The sequence below is a fragment of the Apteryx rowi genome, unplaced genomic scaffold (assembly GCF_003343035.1).
Source record: "Apteryx rowi isolate R43461 unplaced genomic scaffold, aptRow1 scaffold_94, whole genome shotgun sequence".
NCBI classification, from domain to species: Eukaryota; Metazoa; Chordata; class Aves; order Apterygiformes; family Apterygidae; genus Apteryx; species Apteryx rowi.
The window spans coordinates 2,478,037-2,495,736 of NW_020451249.1; the positions used below are offsets into that span (position 1 = coordinate 2,478,037).

General features: G+C 49.8%; 1 protein-coding gene across 4 annotated transcripts in view; it reads left to right on the forward strand.

Annotated features, from left to right (window-relative positions):
• ACSF3 (acyl-CoA synthetase family member 3) overlaps positions 1–17,700 on the forward strand; it is a 78,074-nt gene that overhangs the window by 23,877 nt on the left and 36,497 nt on the right. For all 4 annotated transcript variants that reach the window (XM_026092057.1, XM_026092058.1, XM_026092059.1 and 1 more), the window contains one exon: positions 575–687. In XM_026092057.1, the coding sequence (XP_025947842.1) occupies positions 575–687 (113 nt within the window). The remainder of the gene's footprint in view (positions 1–574; positions 688–17,700) is intronic.

Here is a 17,700-nt window from a genome sequence, read left to right on the forward strand (position 1 = left end):
AATTGAAACCTGTGGAAGAATAGTGTGTTTTGATCTGTGCTTTTCTCCTATCATGTTTTATATACAGTGTATTGATGTCATATAAAACTGAGATAATCCCTTGCAATTCTTACATTGTTAAGCCTTTGCCTTCTCTGTCAGGTCCAGGCTATAGAGAAGCAGTGAGGCACTGTAGCAATCATTGTGCTCTTTCTTTTCAAATCTCTGTGTAGGTTTTTGTTTTGTTTTTTTTTTTTAACACAGCTTTATTACTGAGCTACGAAGCTGTGCTGATGTCTTCAAAGACTGGCCAAGAGAAACTGTTCGGAGCTGGAGACACATTTGTTTTCCTAGGCATTTTCAACACTGCCTGCTCAGCAAACATCTGAGTATTGCACCACAGTGACATTTGCATGCAGACATATGATGTGATTGAAGCCTTCCTGAAGGGTAAACCCCCRCTAGGAAGTTCTTTAGTGACAGCACAGTCTGCAGATGCCATTGATAGTAGAGCAGCTGCTCTTTGCATCCTTGATTTTTCTTTTCCCAAAGGCTGTCCACTGTCTCAGTCATGTTCCCTCTTTTTCCTTCGCAGGTTCGGTGGGGACCCCACTTCCGGGGGTGGAAGTGCGCATTGCCACTGAGATCTTGAAAAGCGGCATTCACTCCTACAGTATCCATGCCCAGGGAGATGAAAACAGCACACAGGTAGTGCGCAGCCGTGTTCTCTGCTGCTTGAATTTTTCTGATGAAAAGCTCTCCTCCACAGCCCTTTGAAACCCCAAGGATCGGGATTGAGGCTTGCCCTACTGTTATTCCCAGGAACTCAGTGATGCTATTTAGTCTTTTCCCTTTCTTGCATTCTTTTTATGTCCTATTATATTCATGGTACTTTATGGGCCACACAAGTGTTGTCCTCGCTGTGAAGACCAAAGAGGAGCAATGTCTGAGAGAAAAGAACAAATCCCTACATGGGGGTGGGAGGTGAAGGGCTATGGTGTAAGAAGATGATATTGTGTCTGCTGAGGCTGTTGATGCCCAGAGGAAGGTGATGAGTTAAGCTGTGCATGGCCTTTGAAAGCTAGGACAAAAAGTTAGTCCAGTGCAGTAGGTAAGAACAAGGTATTGAAGGCTGGATCCTAATCAGGTCCAAAGAGTAAGCATAAGAGTCACTAAATATCTACAGTCTGAGGGAGAGGATGAGTAATGGAAGATCTAGAAGCAGAGTCCATGCTTATTTTACTGGATTTGGTGAAGGCGTTAGCAGTGAGAATTGGAAGGGGAAGACTGGGGGACTTGGGGTTGTATTTGTTTTGAAATGGCACAGGGGGAAGTTCATCAGGTTCCCATGAAAGCGCAGTTCCATGCTAAGCTCCAGCTGCCAAGTCTTGTCTGCAGTGATGATTCTGGTATCTCAGAGAAGTCAGATATCCTTGATGGTGGAGTGGTGGTGCCCCTTTCCCCATGAGCTGCCCTGGTGTTGCGGTGCTGTGTGTCTGTCTCCTCATGCAGAAGCAGTCCCTGAGACCCCACTCTGACCGAGGTTCAGGGCAAGCTGCAGGATGTCCTGCTGCCTCAGACCCTTCCTCTCCTTGTGGAAACAACTAAGCAGGGTTTGCATTCCTGCCATGTCTCCTTCACACCCTCATTGTGGGTGCAGGTCTTGYTGCCTCCTGCAGATCAATAGCCAGGTGATATACGGGCTTGGCTGAGTAGATAGATACTGCATATGTGAAAGAAATTACGCCAGCAGTGTCTGTGCATTGTGTGGGTGTAAAACAGGCAGGCCTGCACCCCAACCTGAAATACGCAGCTTTACTTGCTCCTTTAGGAAAGTAGATGAGTTTCTCATCTAGCCACRCACATGCCAAGGGTTCAGAAGGAGCTTCTTGGTCTCTGACAGGAAATGCTTGGGGACACTGCTAATGTAAGTATGGGTGAAAAGCTTGAGAAATCCCTTTACCTCTAGAAGYGGTGATCTGTGCTGGAAAGCAGGCTGGAATAGCCAGTAGTACTGCACCATTGCGCTTTTGTGCGCTGACAGTCCTTCGTCCGGGTTGTGAGAGTTCAGGCTGCGGAGGGTTAGCACAGACGCAGACCTGGCACACCAGTTGGTGTGACAGGGGAATATCCCCTCCCTGAAGTGAGACCTAGTGCAAAAGCCAGGAGCAGGAAGTTCATGCCACACTGATGTTTCAGGCACCAGACTCCAGGTAGCAACACTTGACTGATTCATATAAAAATTCATTGTATTCTCTGATACTGGGGGAGGTRGAAAAGTGAAAAATTGTATCTGTGTTCTGATGCCATAACGGGGCAGTGGATCCCACTCCATATGTGCAAAACCAGCCTCCTGAAGAGATGAGAAGGAAGCAGTCTTGGCAGGGATTGTGACTTCTGTAAAAAAGCTGTTGGCTGCTCTCTACTCTGTGTTACTAACCTTGTTTGGCTGAAGAGTGGACAAGGTAGGAGGCCTGGAGTGGCTACTCTGGTGCAATGCCTTAATGCGTAGGAAGCGATGTCCCATTTTTATCGCTTCACAGAAACAGTGTTATGTTTCACATTTTTGACTCCTTATCCCAGAGATAGATATTGGCCTTTTTTTCGCTTGCAAGGAACTGAGACATGAAATATAGCCTGTGTGTCCATTTTAATAATGATCCTATAATGCTTTTTACCCTAAAGGATCCCTAGGCGCTTTACAAATTAGGTCTCAAACACAAGAATCCCTGAAGTACAGCTACTTCCAGGATGAAATGTGGACATTGTTTTTCTGAGTTATGAGAGAAAAAAATATATGATGTTTCTTTTTGCTTGATATTCCTTTCTTCTCCCTTCTCTTCTGGTTGTACTGGAAGAGTGAACAGAGAAGAATGGGAGTCCAGACTACTTTCCTCTGATGCTGGAAATCCACCATCCCTCAGGGTTTCAGAGAGTTGAGGTTCGAATAACTGAGGGCTTTTTCCTTTCTGGCTTCAGGCTGAGTTTATATTTGGGGCAGAGGAATAGCCCTTTTAGCCCAGCCATTTCTCRCGTATACCCTTCAAGCCTCCAAGTCCCCTGTGTGAGTGGCTGAGGTGCCTACTGATGTCTAAATGTGCTCTCTGGGAGCTTATACCAGCACTGGCTTTGGCCCTGCGCCCCTTGCTGATGGCTCACTTTCCGTCAAACCCTCCCTAGAGCTTTTCTGAATGTTCTGGTGAATTCTCAAGACATCTAGCTGGGAGGAAGCAGGAGGCAGTAGAGTTTGCCGCTGGGTATTGGCTTGATGGTTCCTCTCTGAAGAGCTGTTCTTGTTTTGCCCACCTTACCCCTTTTCCCAGCTTGACTGGAAGGTTCTTCAGATTGTGTGAAGTCACTGAAGGAAGGGGAATGAYCCCATCTGCTTAAGGCCACCCTTTGAAATAGTCACTGGCCTGGGTTTTGTCTGTTGGTAGTGGCCGGTACCTCCAGCACATCCTGCTCTCAAAAGCATTTCAGGAGCAGAGCAGAACAGGGAGCTTCTGTCCCTGGGACTGTCAGGAAGGCCATGGCAAGGTGGGAGAAAAGGTCACCGCTCTCAGTGTGTCTTGGCACAGAGAGATGTGTAGAGATGCCAGGAGTTTAATATTTATATTACCTGGATAGTGCCAGCCCAAACAATATGACTTTATATTGCATGGCTGTGCTGGCGGCCAGGTGCCGGTCACCTGGGGAGCTCGGAGCCTGTCGCCACCCACCTGTTCTGCAGGAAACGCAGAGGCAGAAAGTCTTCAATTAACAATATAACTTAACTACTTCACACCTGCAGTCACACGCAAAAAGCCTCAGCTGATGTTTGTTCCTGGCCTTACGTGCTCCGGCTGGCACACATCGTGTGTGTGTTTGCTTAATAATTTATATCAGAGTATGTCAGTGAAACATACTTAAACCAAGGAAAAATTGGCAGTCCAAGTGCTCATTGCACTCCACTGGTCAAAGGAAAGGCCTGGCTTTGTTCAAGCATGGGGAAGTCGGGGCACCTCCACTGCAGTGGGGCTCTCCTGGTGGGGAGAAGACCTGCTTGCGGTCCCGGACCTGAGCCCCCTCCCTGGCTGTGCCACCTGATAAACCCTGGTGGGTCCTTTTCTTTACCTTTGTCCTCCAGCTTGTGAGAAGGGTTAAACAAATATTTACTTACCTCCTTCACGGGAGGGCGCTATGCCTTAATGCACGTTTGTTAAGGGCTACGAGACCCCTGGTATGGACCGGTGTGGAGCAAGGGCAGAGGAGGCAGACAGGCCAAGGTGGAAGAGGAGAGTGGCAGCCAGCCAGGGCCGGGTGACGGTGCGTACACAGCCCTTCCTTTCCACCATCCGTGCTTCATGTGTCCGATTGCGATTGATAAGTGCATCAGTGGGCCCCATCCTTGCTCTGGGTATTTCTGTATGTTTTGGTGCTGCTGATATGAAAAACCACCAAATGTCACATAATGGATTGCTCATTCCACTGTAGGAAATAAACACCTCCCAGCAGCCGGACCAGCGCAATAAACGCCTGCCGTCTGCTTCAGTTATGTGACTTTCAGGGCAGGGACCTCTCTTTGCACACAGAAAGCGCGGTGCACATCTGTGCTGCTCCACGGATGGTAATGAAGCTGCCAAGAGAGAGCCGCTCCTGGCCGTAGCAAGGGTCCCCTCCGTGCCCCGCGCAGCGTGTCTGTCGGCGTGCGCAGGGTTAACGGCGAGGAGCACCGTAAGGGCGGTAAGGCTGAGGGCAACTACCTGTAGGATCTGGTGAGAAGCTGAGCACCCCGTTAAGAGGCTCAAAACCGTCTCTTGTCACCCTCCGCTCCGTTCCTGCGAGAAGGTGATCTTCTCGCCCGGGGTTAGGCGCATTGTCAGGGCAATCTGCGAGGCATTCGCACTTCAGCTGTGCTGTGTGACTAACCAGAAACCTTCCCCGCTCCCTGCTTTCTGTGAGCAGTAAGAGAGCCTGCGTTTGCCAAGGAAATTATTTGCTTAGCTGTACAAAGCCTCACAAGGTCATTGCCTTGCCTGCTTGTGTTGGGCTGAGGTTTTTACGTTCTGCTCCCTCTTGACAAAATAAGACAACAGACTTTCTCTGAGCCGTTTGTTCCCAGCTGACGCTGTCTCTCTCGTTAAGTGGGGGATCATTTTGTTTCTTTTTACATTTTTGCCCTTTGGACATGTTTGTGCATCCTGCCGGAGTGAGATGCAAACAGGAACTCAGACACATCTCAGCGACTGCCGAGACGGATCCTGACCCCCTCCCCCAGGCGGTGGCGAAGGAAGGGTGTGTGGGTGGTGGGAGCAGAGAGGTGGGGAGTATTTCTACTTTGCCATCCGGTAACTGTGCGAGCTTGTGGCAGGGGACTGATGTAATTTGCAAAGCTGGTTTCTGGCACTCCCTGAAGATCAATAATCTACTTAGCTGAAAGTTTGCTGGATTGTGCTGCTCCTCTCTCGTCCCTTGATTAGCGTGCTGGATCCCATTCACACGTGCTCCGTCCAGCCCTCCCGTCTCCTTGCAGCTCTAATGCGCGTCTTGCTCCGTTGTGTCCAGCTTGCTCAGGTTTTTCTAGCTGGCTCTCGTGCCACTTCCTTTCTAATCGTTGCTGCACCTTGGGCTGCAAGGAGGTTTCCCGAGCTGACGTGCGTTCAGGCTGCCTGCCGTGCCCTGCCTTCCCCCTTGTCCTTTGCGCTGCCCAGGCTCGGCTTCACCTTTCCTCCTGGGCATTAGGCAAAAGGGTGAAGCAGCACGGTCACCGCCAGCACCAAAACAGCACGCCCCAGCCTGGCAAGGCCCCTCTCTGCTTGGTCTGTGCCAGCTGGGGATGCTCGGTAGCCTGGGGTGGCACGYGGAGCCGGAGGCCAAGCTCCGGGGCAGGGCCGTGCCCTGGGCAGCGTRGTCGGGAGGTGGCGCTCCCCCTCCGAGCACCGCGGCGTGGTGCCTGCGGGCTGGGAGCCTGCCACCCTGCCTTGGCCGGCTGCCTGCCCTCTGCGCTGGGGACGGAGCCGGCGTCCCTCGCCTCCTCCCCGCTCCGGGAGCGTGGTCCCCTGGAGAGGTGCTGTCCTTTCAAGTGCTTGGAAAAGTGGCTCTTCTGCATTTTTTTCTCCAGGGAACAGAGAGGTGCAGAAGTGGGTGTGATGGGAGAGCAGCGGCTCTGCCCGCTTGGAGCCATCCCAGGTATTGCTGCCGTAGCTGCTCACGTAAGAAACGATTCCCGAACGTTTAACCTGCCTTAAGCAGCTGCCTATTGAGCCAGTCTGACCATATAAGCGGGCTCAGTGGTAACAGAGAGCTGAGTTTAACCAAAGAGCCTGCGTGTTTCTGTAGGGGGAGAAGTCGGCAATCTTCCTTACCCACAGCCCCAGACGCTTTTTCTTTTGGTCTTTTTTCCCCCGTAACTTTTTGGCAGCCTGGCCCAAGGCTGGCTGCTCGCTCTCCCCGTGCGTGGTTCCCGCGCGCAGGAAAGGGTTACTCGTTTCCAGTGCTGAGTGTTTCGGTTTGCTTTGTTCAGTGCGATGCATATTTCATACGCTTAGCTTCCCAGCTGGCAGAGGCCTGTAAACCCTGTGAGCTGTGGGGTATTGTCTCTCTCCTTCTTTATTTATTTGTTTGTTGGTTGTTAGGTTTTTGGGGTTGTCATTTTTGTTGGTTTTTTTTCTTTTCCAAATTGCTCACTCTCACGAAAGCCAAACCCCAGTCTCTGACAATAGGGGTCTATCAATAGATAAATGGTTTCACAGCTGTATCTAATGCAGTGCTCTAGCCAGGGCTTTTATGGCGAGTAATTTTCTCGTGATGAGGCTGTGAAGAGAGCCGTGCGGGACGTATGGATTGCAGGAGCTGGCAGCAGGAGGATGCTGCAGCCATGGGCTTTTCTCCCCCCCCCCCCCCTTTTAAAGGTTGTAATTATCTCGTTGTTTATCCATATGCAAGCTGTCGTCCTGGACGGGAACCGGCTCGGCTGTGGCCATTCCTCCCCACCGCCACCAGCGCCTCCTGGCCCCTCCTCCCCGTGCCCCCCACATCTCTGCCATCTGTCAGCAGCTCGCTGCCGGTTGCTGGCACCCACGTACAGCAGAGCAGAGGAGCTGCGGGCTTGGGGGTAGCTGGCAGGGTGACGCTTTGTTAAGACCTCAGCTCTTTGCAGTTGATGCCCCTGTGATGGGGACCAGGAATGGCTCCGTCTTGCTCATGTTCGTCTGAGATCTCCGTAGAGCCAGCGGGGAAGGCTGCTTGGGATTGTCTGAGAAGAGTTCAGGCTTCCTCCAAGGCCTGGCATCCACGTCGCTGCTGCACGGGGCAGGGAAATGTCCCATGGGTAGGGTGTGAGTGCTGTTAACTTCAGCCCTTGGCACCTCTCAGGGCCGGGTCCCCCATAAAAGTGTAGTTGCAGATGCATCTTTTGCGTGGTTGCCTCCTCTGTCCATCCCAGCCATCCGGGTATTTTTAAAAGGCTGGCGCAGAGGTGTCTGTAGCTCCGAATGCAGAGCGCGTTGGTGTGTGCAGCGGGACGGTTAGCAGCATCTGCCTTTTAGAAACAACGTCCCGCTGTGATTGGGAGACGCTGAAGCGAGAGTTTCCCCTTGCTGTTTGTGCGGTTACAGCCCGGAGGTCAGCAGCACTTCTGAGAGCCCCCCGGCTCCTCTCCACACTGGGCAGGGCTGGCAGAGCGCTCCGGAGGGCACACCAGCCTGCTCCTGGCTGCCCGCCTCTTCACGGTGTCTCATTTTACAAAGGTATCCCCGGTATTTTCAGATTAAAATTAAAAATAAAATGGGCTTGTTGCATGTAGTAAGACAGAGTCAATCACTGTCCCAGGAGGAATATTCTCAAACCAGGCATTTTATCGTCCTAAAAGCTGGTCACTGTGTGATGCTTTCTAGCTGCACTGGAAAATGTTTCAGACTTATGCAGTGCTGTAACTATAAAATATTTATCTTACTGAAAGCGTGGAAGATATACTCCCCTCCTTCTCGGAGCTCCGACCTCCCAGGCACACGCTTCTCCTAGGTGTTGGCAGACCAGAGGTAGGAAGGGACAGGCATTTTCTGCCTGCCTGAGCAGAGGGCAATAGGTATTTTGCTTGAAGACCTGGGGGGTTCGGTGATGGGTGGGTGGAAGGAGGTTTCTCCCGGGGAGCCTTGCAAGTGGGGTTGAAAGTGAAAGCCTGTCCGGTGAGGAGATGAGACTGTTCATGCGGGTGTAAAGAGGAAGCCTGCTTCTGTGGGAGGTAATTATAGGATGATGGCAGCTTACAGGGCTCGTTTACCCTGAGAAGGAGCGTAGAGATGATCTCCAGGAGCTGTTCTGCCCCAGTGCAATTGGACACAGTTGCAGGAACTTGCTCTAGACCCCACGGAGACGGCGGAGCAGTGGCTTTGGAAGGACGCGGATGTTTCTGTCCTGCGTGGGCTGTGCTCTTTGACTCACTGCTTTGTAACTGAAACACCTTCCCAGCCCGAGCTTGAAAGCTGCTAGAATCTGCAACCACATCGCTACTTAAAATATATTTAAACATTTTAATGCTCTAGTTCTGATGTGTGACTTAGGTATGTTGTGTTAGGACTGGAGCCAATGATGACCAAGTGTTGTGCTAAGAAGGAAAAAAGTTGCTAAATGTGTAGAAATGGATTCACGACTTCTGAGCCTTCTGCTCTGAGAATCCAGAAGAACAGCCTGGGAATCGGCCACAAAAGTGGAAGAATTGGGTGAGATGTACTGGAACAGACCTGGAGTTCTGGACAGACAGACATGTCCAGGCCCTTTTACCAGAGCCCTCTGGCAGTGCTTTAGGAAGACTGACTACAGAGAACTGCAGAGAGGAGATCTTATAGTCAGCTTGTCCCTGCTGCTCTTCCAGGACTGACTTTCCAGGCCTCCGCTGGTTTGTGCATCTTTTCTTGCACCCTACAGGAGTTTCGTGCAGTGCCAGACCTGTTTGGAGGAGTGAGGTGGCTGCGTTGTTCGCTTAGAGTTTGTCTTAAATGCTGTGAGCAAATACAGTGCTGGGAAAATGCAAGGTCTGTGCGAGTGAGGCGTGATATGAAATGGCAAGTGTGTGCAGTAAGTTCCCTGGGYCTGGCTCTGCCAGCAGTGGCAGCTCTTGGTTGTGTTGAAGTGTGATGTGGCTTGTTAATGAGAAGCCAAGCAGCACTTATGTCTTGATAGCATTTAGTACAAAAAGCCCATCTTGCCCTGAACTGAGGGATTCTCTGGCTATCAGACAGACCTGTGCATGGGAGGAAATGCTGCAAGTTCCAGGAGAGGAAATAGCTCTGAAGTACATGCGTGTCAGCTTTCTGCAGGCTGACAAGACGGGTAGGCCCTCGCCATGCACCTGAAAAAGGAGCGGAGTCTTGGGGGCTGCTGTCACTGAGCTGCGCTTGGCCAAAGCACCGAGCGATGTGGGAAGGCAGCATGCGTCGCTGAGGCTAGAGACAGGCGTATGCCAGCCGTGATGGGCATTCCTGAAAATGGACAGTTATGGACATACTGGTCAGGATGTGACCACCTGGCCCAGTGAGTCCAGGTTCTGGCTGGCCCAGGCAGCTGTCCTGCTTTGTCCCTTTCCTATCCTGATCAAACTTCAGCCTATAACTGTTTGCTCTTTGTCCTCAGTGCTCCTACAGTTCCTGAACGTCTTTCCTCCCAGCACTAAAAACTTTCCTCTGTTTCTGTGTCCCTGCTGCATCCTGCCCTCGGGTACCRGTGCCTCCGTTGTCCCACAGGTCTCTGTGACGGTAAGCCTTACCTCCAGCATCCCAGTCCCATCTCTGATCAGCAGTCACTGCAGTAGGTGCAGGACGTGCCCTGTGGTGTTGAAGCTTCACAAGATGCCTTCTTGTCAGCAGCAAGCTGCTGACTGGGGCTCAAACTCTTATTTGGGCCTTGGGAGGAAATTCAAGTTGATCTACAGCAGTTTGGAAGAGTTCAGAACGATGCTGATGACTCTGCCTAGCTCACACAGGGTCAGGGGCTCGGGATGCTTCAGACCCTGACTGCTCTGCCTGGGTCTTTGCTCACTGCACAGATCTCACCCTCAGCCCCATAATCTTCCCTGCAAGTAAGCGCTTCCCGGGCAGGCAGTGTGTGGAATGTGTTGTTGAAGGCTGCCTGGAGTAGATCTGYTGCTTTTCTTTTATCTGGAATATCAGTCCTCAGGTTATCTGGCACAACCCATTTTTGGTAAACATGTTGCATTTTTTCCTGTTTTCCATTTGCCTCTGTCTTTACTTCTTCTTCCAAAAACTTCTTCCAAAGCCTTTTCAGTTTGGATACTCTAGTTGTTATGTATATTCCAGTTATGATTTCTGTTTCACCACGTCTCTCTCATCTCCTCAGTATCCTGTTTTGGGTCCAAGTAACTCGAGTTTCTCCATTTTGTTGCCCAGGCTTCTTTCTTTACTATATAAACATTTTAGTTGTTTCTTACTGACTACGTCCATTCCTTAGTCCACTTAGTCAATAATCGCGTTCTCGTTGGTATTTGTATCWTCTTTTACTTGCTGTGTGTTGTCTGATGTTTTCTGTGGCCATAGCTGTATTTTTCTTCCCCCTGGTAGTAAAAGCAGAGGCAGAGATTATGTTAGCATCATTTCCCCTTGTTTCTCAGCTGAAAGCTTTTCTTATCAGTAGAAGCAGCCTTGATCCCAGAAGACTATTTTCTTGTGCATTCAAATGGGGTCCATCTGTCAAGAAGAACTCTTTCCCTGAGTGCTTCCTTTGGGATAACCACCTGAAACCTTTGTCACAGCACTCTCAAGCTCTCTATTAATTTCTTTGTTATCATTTCATGCTTTCATTCCCTTTGTAGGGCAGGAAGATTTCACCCTGAGCTTCCCCCTGCCTTGGGGTGTCTGTCCTTGGTCCCCTTCACCAGGAACCTGGCAGTCTTGGTTCTCCCAACGTGAGGGCAAGTGGTGGATTCCTCTCTGCTCCCATCAGGGCTGCTTTTGGTCTTTAGCCCTATTCTGTATCTTTGCTTGTGTCAGCAGAGCCTTCTGCCACCTGATCTACCTGGGAGATTGGGAGGTTGGTGTTGTGAAGCATGGGATGAAGCGAGTCTCCTGCCCACTCAGTCACTGGTGTTTGTTTCTACTCGGTCGTTGAACCTCACACCTGAATCCTCCTGATGTGTGGGTTTGGCCTGCGTGCTCATGGGTTGCACTCCTGGCCTCCCCCATGCTAAGCTGCTTGGCCCTACATCAGGTTGTGGACATTGTCGCTGGGGTAGCAYCTTGTGGTGATGTTTGCTGAAGAGCCCTGCTCATGGTAGGGAGACACTGAAGATCAGAGGCCAGAAGAAAAAGGGGCAGTCTCTGCCCCAGAGAGCTCTCGGGCAAGCGTGAGAGGCAAGAGCTGCCTGGGGGCAGGTTAGCACACGGAAAYGATTAGAGGTTCTTGGGCAGTGCGATCGTCTGCAGCCGCAGCACATCACAGCCTCGCTGACCTCGCCTTTTAAGTGAGGCTTATGAAGAACGAAGCAAAGGTGGGACACTAATTGAATCCTTGCCTGGTCCTCTGCCTGCCCCAAAGCACAAAATCAGAGCGGGTGTTGTGAGTGCACGTCAGGAGTCTTTCTCTAATGAACAGAGCGGAGGGAGTGGGAAGATGTGCTGACATCTCGCCTCGTTTATTATCTTCTGAAGCCTGCAAACGAGAGATGAGAACAACAGAGCGGAGAGCTGTTGGCATTTCTGGAATAGTGTTACATTTCTAATTTATGGTGTTAATATAGATCAAGAAGTTTTGGGTCTGTGGAATAACTGCAGGGAGGACTGACCTTTTCCAAACTTGGGTTGTTTTCTGTGGTTCTTTTGGGATCATCTGGAGTTAATCAGTCTAACTTTTGAAAATCAGTTTTGCCTAAAAATATATACGTTCACTTTTGTTTTCAGTGGAACAGCATTTGCTATAAGTAGAGGGTTGGCTTTTTTTGAAAATAAGTTTCAGCGTTCCAACTCCACTGTGCACCAGCCTTGCTTTTAAATTTATAACCTTCCAAAATGAAAAGTAAATTGATTGTGTTATTCCCAGCCCTTTTATAAAAGTTAACATTGCAAAAACAGATGTGAAATGTGGCCTTGTAGATTACAGTCTGGGCTTGGGGTTTTTTTTGTTTTTCTTTTTCTTGCTTTCTCTGTGCTGTGTCCCTGAGGAGCAGAAATCTGCCTTTTTCCAGCAGGAGGAAAATTGTTCTGTGTCTAAATTGCCTCCTGCTTGCCTTCTGCAGGATGCTGCAGGACACAGAGCTCATAGGAGAGAGAATGCTTTTACAAAAACATGCAACTTAGCAGGGAATTTTTAATTATGAATGTGCATGAGAGATCAGATTGCCTGGGAATTCAGTAATGCACTAGCAAGCCTCACACCTCTAGGACATCCGTTCAGATATGACCCAGAGAGACGGTGATTAAAAGGCACTGTCAGGCAGATGATTAGTCTCCAGCCTCCTTTGGAGGTGAGGTAAACATGCCCTCGCTTTCCTTTCCTTGCCACCCACTGCACTGGGGCCAGAGCCTGGGTGCAGCCTGATCCTCTGTCCTGGAAAAGCAGGGTCTGAGCAGAGCCTAGAGCTCCCATGATCTTCCTGAGCAGGGGGAACTTTTGCAGAACTCAGAGAATTCAGCTTACATGAGAAAAGAGTGGAGCTGTAGGAGACACTTGCAGTTGCAGGAAGGACAAGCCATCCAGTGGCCTGCCYGCTTCAGGGGACAAGTGCCACGGACGGGTCCCTGGGGAGGGAGAGCTGGCAGTTCCCAGTAGCAAACTGCTTGTACAGCTTGGTGGGGGCTGAGCTCTTGGGTGCTACCGGTGTTATGGCAAGGCTTTGCTGCATCACTAGTGCTCTCTTGGCTGGGGAGATCTTGAACCAGTAAGTGAGTGGTCTTCTGAGGGCTAGGGACATGTCTGGAAATGCTGTAGGCAGGCAAGCTTCTGCAAAAGCACGGTGTAAGTGTGGTGTAGCATCCACTCTTCTTGCTTCTCTGGCCACTCAAGAGTGCTGTGGTTGATTTGGCTGAACGGGGTAAATGACAGGGAAAATACAATTTAAATAAAATGTAGGTTCATAAAGCTGAGTCTTGTGGACAAACATCACTCCGCAGGCTGCCAGGAATTGAGCTGAGCAGGCAGAAGTGGCCACTAAAATAGAAGCAGCCACTGACTRGCGAGGCTTCGGCAGCGAAGATCTCTTACAGCTCCTCTGGGCAGCATTGGGGACCAAGTGCAAGCTCTCCCTGCTGCAGCATATGGCTAATGGCTCTTTTGCGTGTTACCACGTGCAGAGGCCGCTCTGCGGACACATCTTGCAGCTAGACCCAGGGCTGTGTGCAGGGTAGGAGGTGGGGCAGAGCTCYCTTCAGGTTTTGTTGTATTATTTTCCGTGCTCTGATATTTAAGACAAGTTATTACTCTGTGAAAACTGCTAAAAGAGCTCCATTGCCTCCGTAAATCTCACACGTACAAATTACTGTCTTCTAGTAGTCACTTAAAAGGCCAGGTTGCTTAATTATTTTGATCACAGTAATCACTTATTTACAAGGTGGGGAAAAGTGCCAAGCATTTTTAAGCTGATCAATACGGTACTGACTGTGGCAGAGGAGTCAGGGTTGCAGAAGCTTTTTTTTTTTTTTCCTCCCCACAAATGTAAATGATTTTGCTTTTCTTGGTTGCATTGGTGACGGTGGAGGGCACAGTGGGTGTGTTCACGACACATTGCCCTCGGAAGCCCTCAGTGTTTTCAGCCTGCGAGACGGCTGTTGGGCAGCCCGCCGGGTCTGCGCAGCTGGAGAGGGGCTGGTGCGTGGCGAGTCGGCCCTGGGAGGGTGCGGGACGGCGACCCGACGGGACGGGACGGGCTGCAGGAGGCTTGCTGTGCCCTGCCCAGCCTGTGCCCACGTGGAGCTGTTCTGGCAGCAGTGATCGTACAGGCAAATCGAGCTGCTGCGGAGTCCGGGCAAGGCTGGCCCGGACCCAAGGATGGACGCATGAGTAGGGAAGAGTAATAGGAAAATCTTGTAAGAGACAAGAACGGCGCGGTGAGGTGCAGGTTTCTTTCATCCGTGTTAAAGGCTTAGAACATTCTTGGTTTAGTGCGTAAGGCAGCAGCTCTTTGGAAATGGATTAAAAATATCACCTCTGCTTCCTGCGTGCCGTATGTTGGCTCTTTCTCACCACCCAACATTATTTCCAGGGCTAAAAGAATCTCCTTTCCCTGCCCTGCTCCCTCCTTCCACTTTACCCCATCCCAGCAAACTCTGCTSTTCCGCAAATGCACTGCCTTGCCTTCCGCTTCACCAGTGCGGTAAGATCTGTTGTCAGGCCTCCTCCTAAGAGAAGATATTCTGACCTGCAGCCTCTGAACCTTTGGTACTCACTCGGGAAAGAGGATTAGGATTAGGTCTTGGGGGGAGGTGGAGGGCAAGGTCTGATATATGTCAATTGTGTTCCACTGAATCATATTCTTGGGCTCCTGCTTCTGTTTCCAGCCTGAAGAAGGGCTTTTTTTTTTTTTTTTCCTAAAAGCTTGTCTGTCTTCCTCCCAGCTCTATCAATCTAATAAGTTATTACCTCTCCTTACAAACCTTGCCTTTCAATTTTCACTGTTTGTCTTCCACATGTTTCTGCTTAGGAATATCCAGTGGTGATTCTGGTTCCCAGTGAAAGACACACTGCTGTAAGTCTACCTTCATAAAAGCTCCTAATTCCATTAAAGTCCATTATAAACTCCTCTCCTGCAGTTCCCAGGGGAGAGAGGGATAGCATATATCAGAGACCGCAAGAAAACAAATGGCCACTTTGAACAAATCACAGGGCTGCTTGCCAAATGGGGATTCCCAGCTATTTACAAACCACCATTGCTTCCTGCTAATAAAGAGGTAAAATGGAAGCAGTGAAAATATGCATTTTATAATCACCCAGATTTATTCCTTCAAAGGATTTATTACAACCTTTTATTTTCATGCGTGGAAAATGTAATCTTATCTAGCGTGCCGGCTGGCCCAGCTCAGCTTGCTGAATCTGTTTTACAGYGGAAAGCTATCAAACACCAACCTTCCAGGGCACGCTGTGGCTGCATGTTAAAGTTGCTAGAACGCAGTTAAAGCAGTTGAAACGTGCATTAAAATATGGCACTAGAAGAATAGGATATCTGTGCAATTAGCAACCTGATTCTTTCAGCAGCTGCTTGAAACATAGATCTAGTGTGTCAACAAAAGGGTACCCCAGAGATTTGATGGAGTAAGGAAACAAACAAGCTAGCCACGCTGCTGCCGCAAATTCCTGCTTTTGAAGCATGTTACCAGTGTGCTAGCTTGGTATATATGTATGGTTTTAGCAGGGATCAGATGCAAGAGGTTGTAGCAGATAAATGCCTTGAACCCTGACTTTTAATTTATGCTGTTTTCAGGCAACACAAGCTGCTGGCACTGGGGTGGTTTGCGTCCTCTTTGCTACACTGGGGAGCAGTGCCAGTGACATTCGGAGTTCAGCAAGCAAAATCCTATTAAGATAACGTCACGGCCTTTCTGTTTTACTGTTTGCAAGCCAGCCATAACATCATTAAATTACACAACAGGGAGGTGCCTGCTGCCAAGGAGCTCTGCTCTAGATAAGATGTGGGTTGAGCCTCTGCCAAAATATGAGTTGATATGACAAGAAATTTGGAGCTTGTTCAAGGTTTGATTCACACAAGAAATAGCAGCGTGCAGGTAAACAGTGCGCCGGATTGTTCCCTGAGGCAGCTCTGCTCCTGCCTGCCCGTCCTTCGGGGCACGGCGAGCATTTTGGGGGGGGGGGGGGCAGAATCCGGCGCTGCAGCCCGGTGCTGTGCAGTGTGTGTGCAGGGCTGGGCTGGACGGGCTGTGCCTGAAGAAACGTGCAGTAACCGAATTTACATCCATTCTTGCTTTCAGTATCGACAAGCAGAAGCCAAAATCTGGCAGGATCTGTAGACGAATCTGAGGCAGCTGTTAGCAGGTCCTCGTAGTCGCTTACTCTACCACCTCCCCCTTTCCCATCCTTTTCTGTGGAGCCAAAGGCAGCCTGACAGCTAAAGGGATTGACTTTGGAGGCTCACACCAGTAATTAAAATGCCTGCAAGGTGGGGAGAATATAGACAGTCTGTTATCTCTAGCTGAGATGCACTTCAAGAGTGGATGGGGTCCAGACTGGTCTTGTTGGAAGGTGCGTGTGGTGCAATTCCTGCCCCCCAGGAGAAGTGTTGCTGGCAAATTTTAAGAACTGTGTTGCCTAACGGGTAAAACTGAAACCAGGAACACCACAGTCACTGAGTCGCTCAGAGGAGTTGCTTGTTTGTGATGCCCTGGCCAAGCCGGTAGGAAAACAAGAGAGAAGAAATAGTCACGTTGTAAAACTACATGTAGCCCCCGTGGCAGCAGTGAAACGCTGCCTTGCTGGCCCCTCTGCAGGCTGCGCTGTTTGGGGGTCACAGCRCCCACCCCAGTGCGTCTCTGGCGCACTTGCCAGGCTCAGGCTTTGTGCCTCTTGCCCTTTTGCTCTTGCAGGCACGGAGGTTTGCTTCTGGGCTCTCCTGGATCCCAGATTTTTCTGTGCTGTCCTGCTTGGGGATTTTGTGGTCTTCAGGCTCCCTCTTTGASATCCCTTGGGGAAAACTCATCCAGTATCATCCGTATTTTACCGTTGTTCAGCTAATTCCAGTCATCAGCRTTAATGACCTTTTTATCCTGCAACATCTTCCAGGCGGTGGAGATAAGGCACAGCAAGGACTCTAGAGGTACTGTCTAGCTTGTGATATGCTGAGGCATTTAACAAAACAGCAGTTCCATGAAGGCGCGTGGGCTGTGTATACAGAGAGCACTGTGTCACTAGATCCTCCAAGATGGGACATCAAGAAGAAATGACTTAAAACAAAAATGGTGCCTTTAAAAGCAGCTTTCTAAGCATTTTCTGTTAGAGAAGCTTTGCTTCCATCAAAGGCTCTAAAGAGACACAAAGCCTGACTTTCTCTGTGATTCTGCCTAATGTTCCAGGACTGCTATTACTGTTTTCCCTTGTGGCTGCATTTCTGGCATTACTAACTTTCAAGGTCCCAGATGTATCTTGTCTGTGTTGCAGCAGCTCAAGTACAAAGCGGCTTGGAGATCCTCTTATGTGGGTGCAGCAGTGTGTACAAGCAAATCTCGCAATGACTTCTAGCACGACACTGTTTTTTCACATCTTCCCTGCAAAGGACTRTATGTTAACATGGTCACACGAGCAAGTACTATGGTTGTGACTCTCCAGTGCCTCATCTCTTACCTTGCTTGCATCCTCCTAATTACAGTGCGATGTATGTGCGGGAGCAATGAGATACCATGCCATGTCAGGCAAGTCTGTAACCTTCCCGTGATTCTCGAGTTTCCATAACAGCAGGATATTCATTTTGTTGCCATAGAAAACTTGCCCATGCAGGTTTGCAGAATACTGAGTTGTCACTATAACCATTGCCTTCGAGCGAGCCTGAAAGCAGCCACGTATGCCTGAGAGCAAATCAGATGGTGTTTCCTGCCACCTCCTTGGAAAAAAAAAAAAAGTGTTAGATTGACAGTTTTGGAAAGAGAAGTTTTCTATCTATCAACACAGCAGACAGCAGTATGTTACAGTCACAGGAATGTGCTGCTTTCATCTGCCTTCTCTCACCTCGCAACAGGCTTCCTTCCAGACCTGCACGGCCCAGCTGGGAAGAGCAGGAGGACAGTCTCCATCACT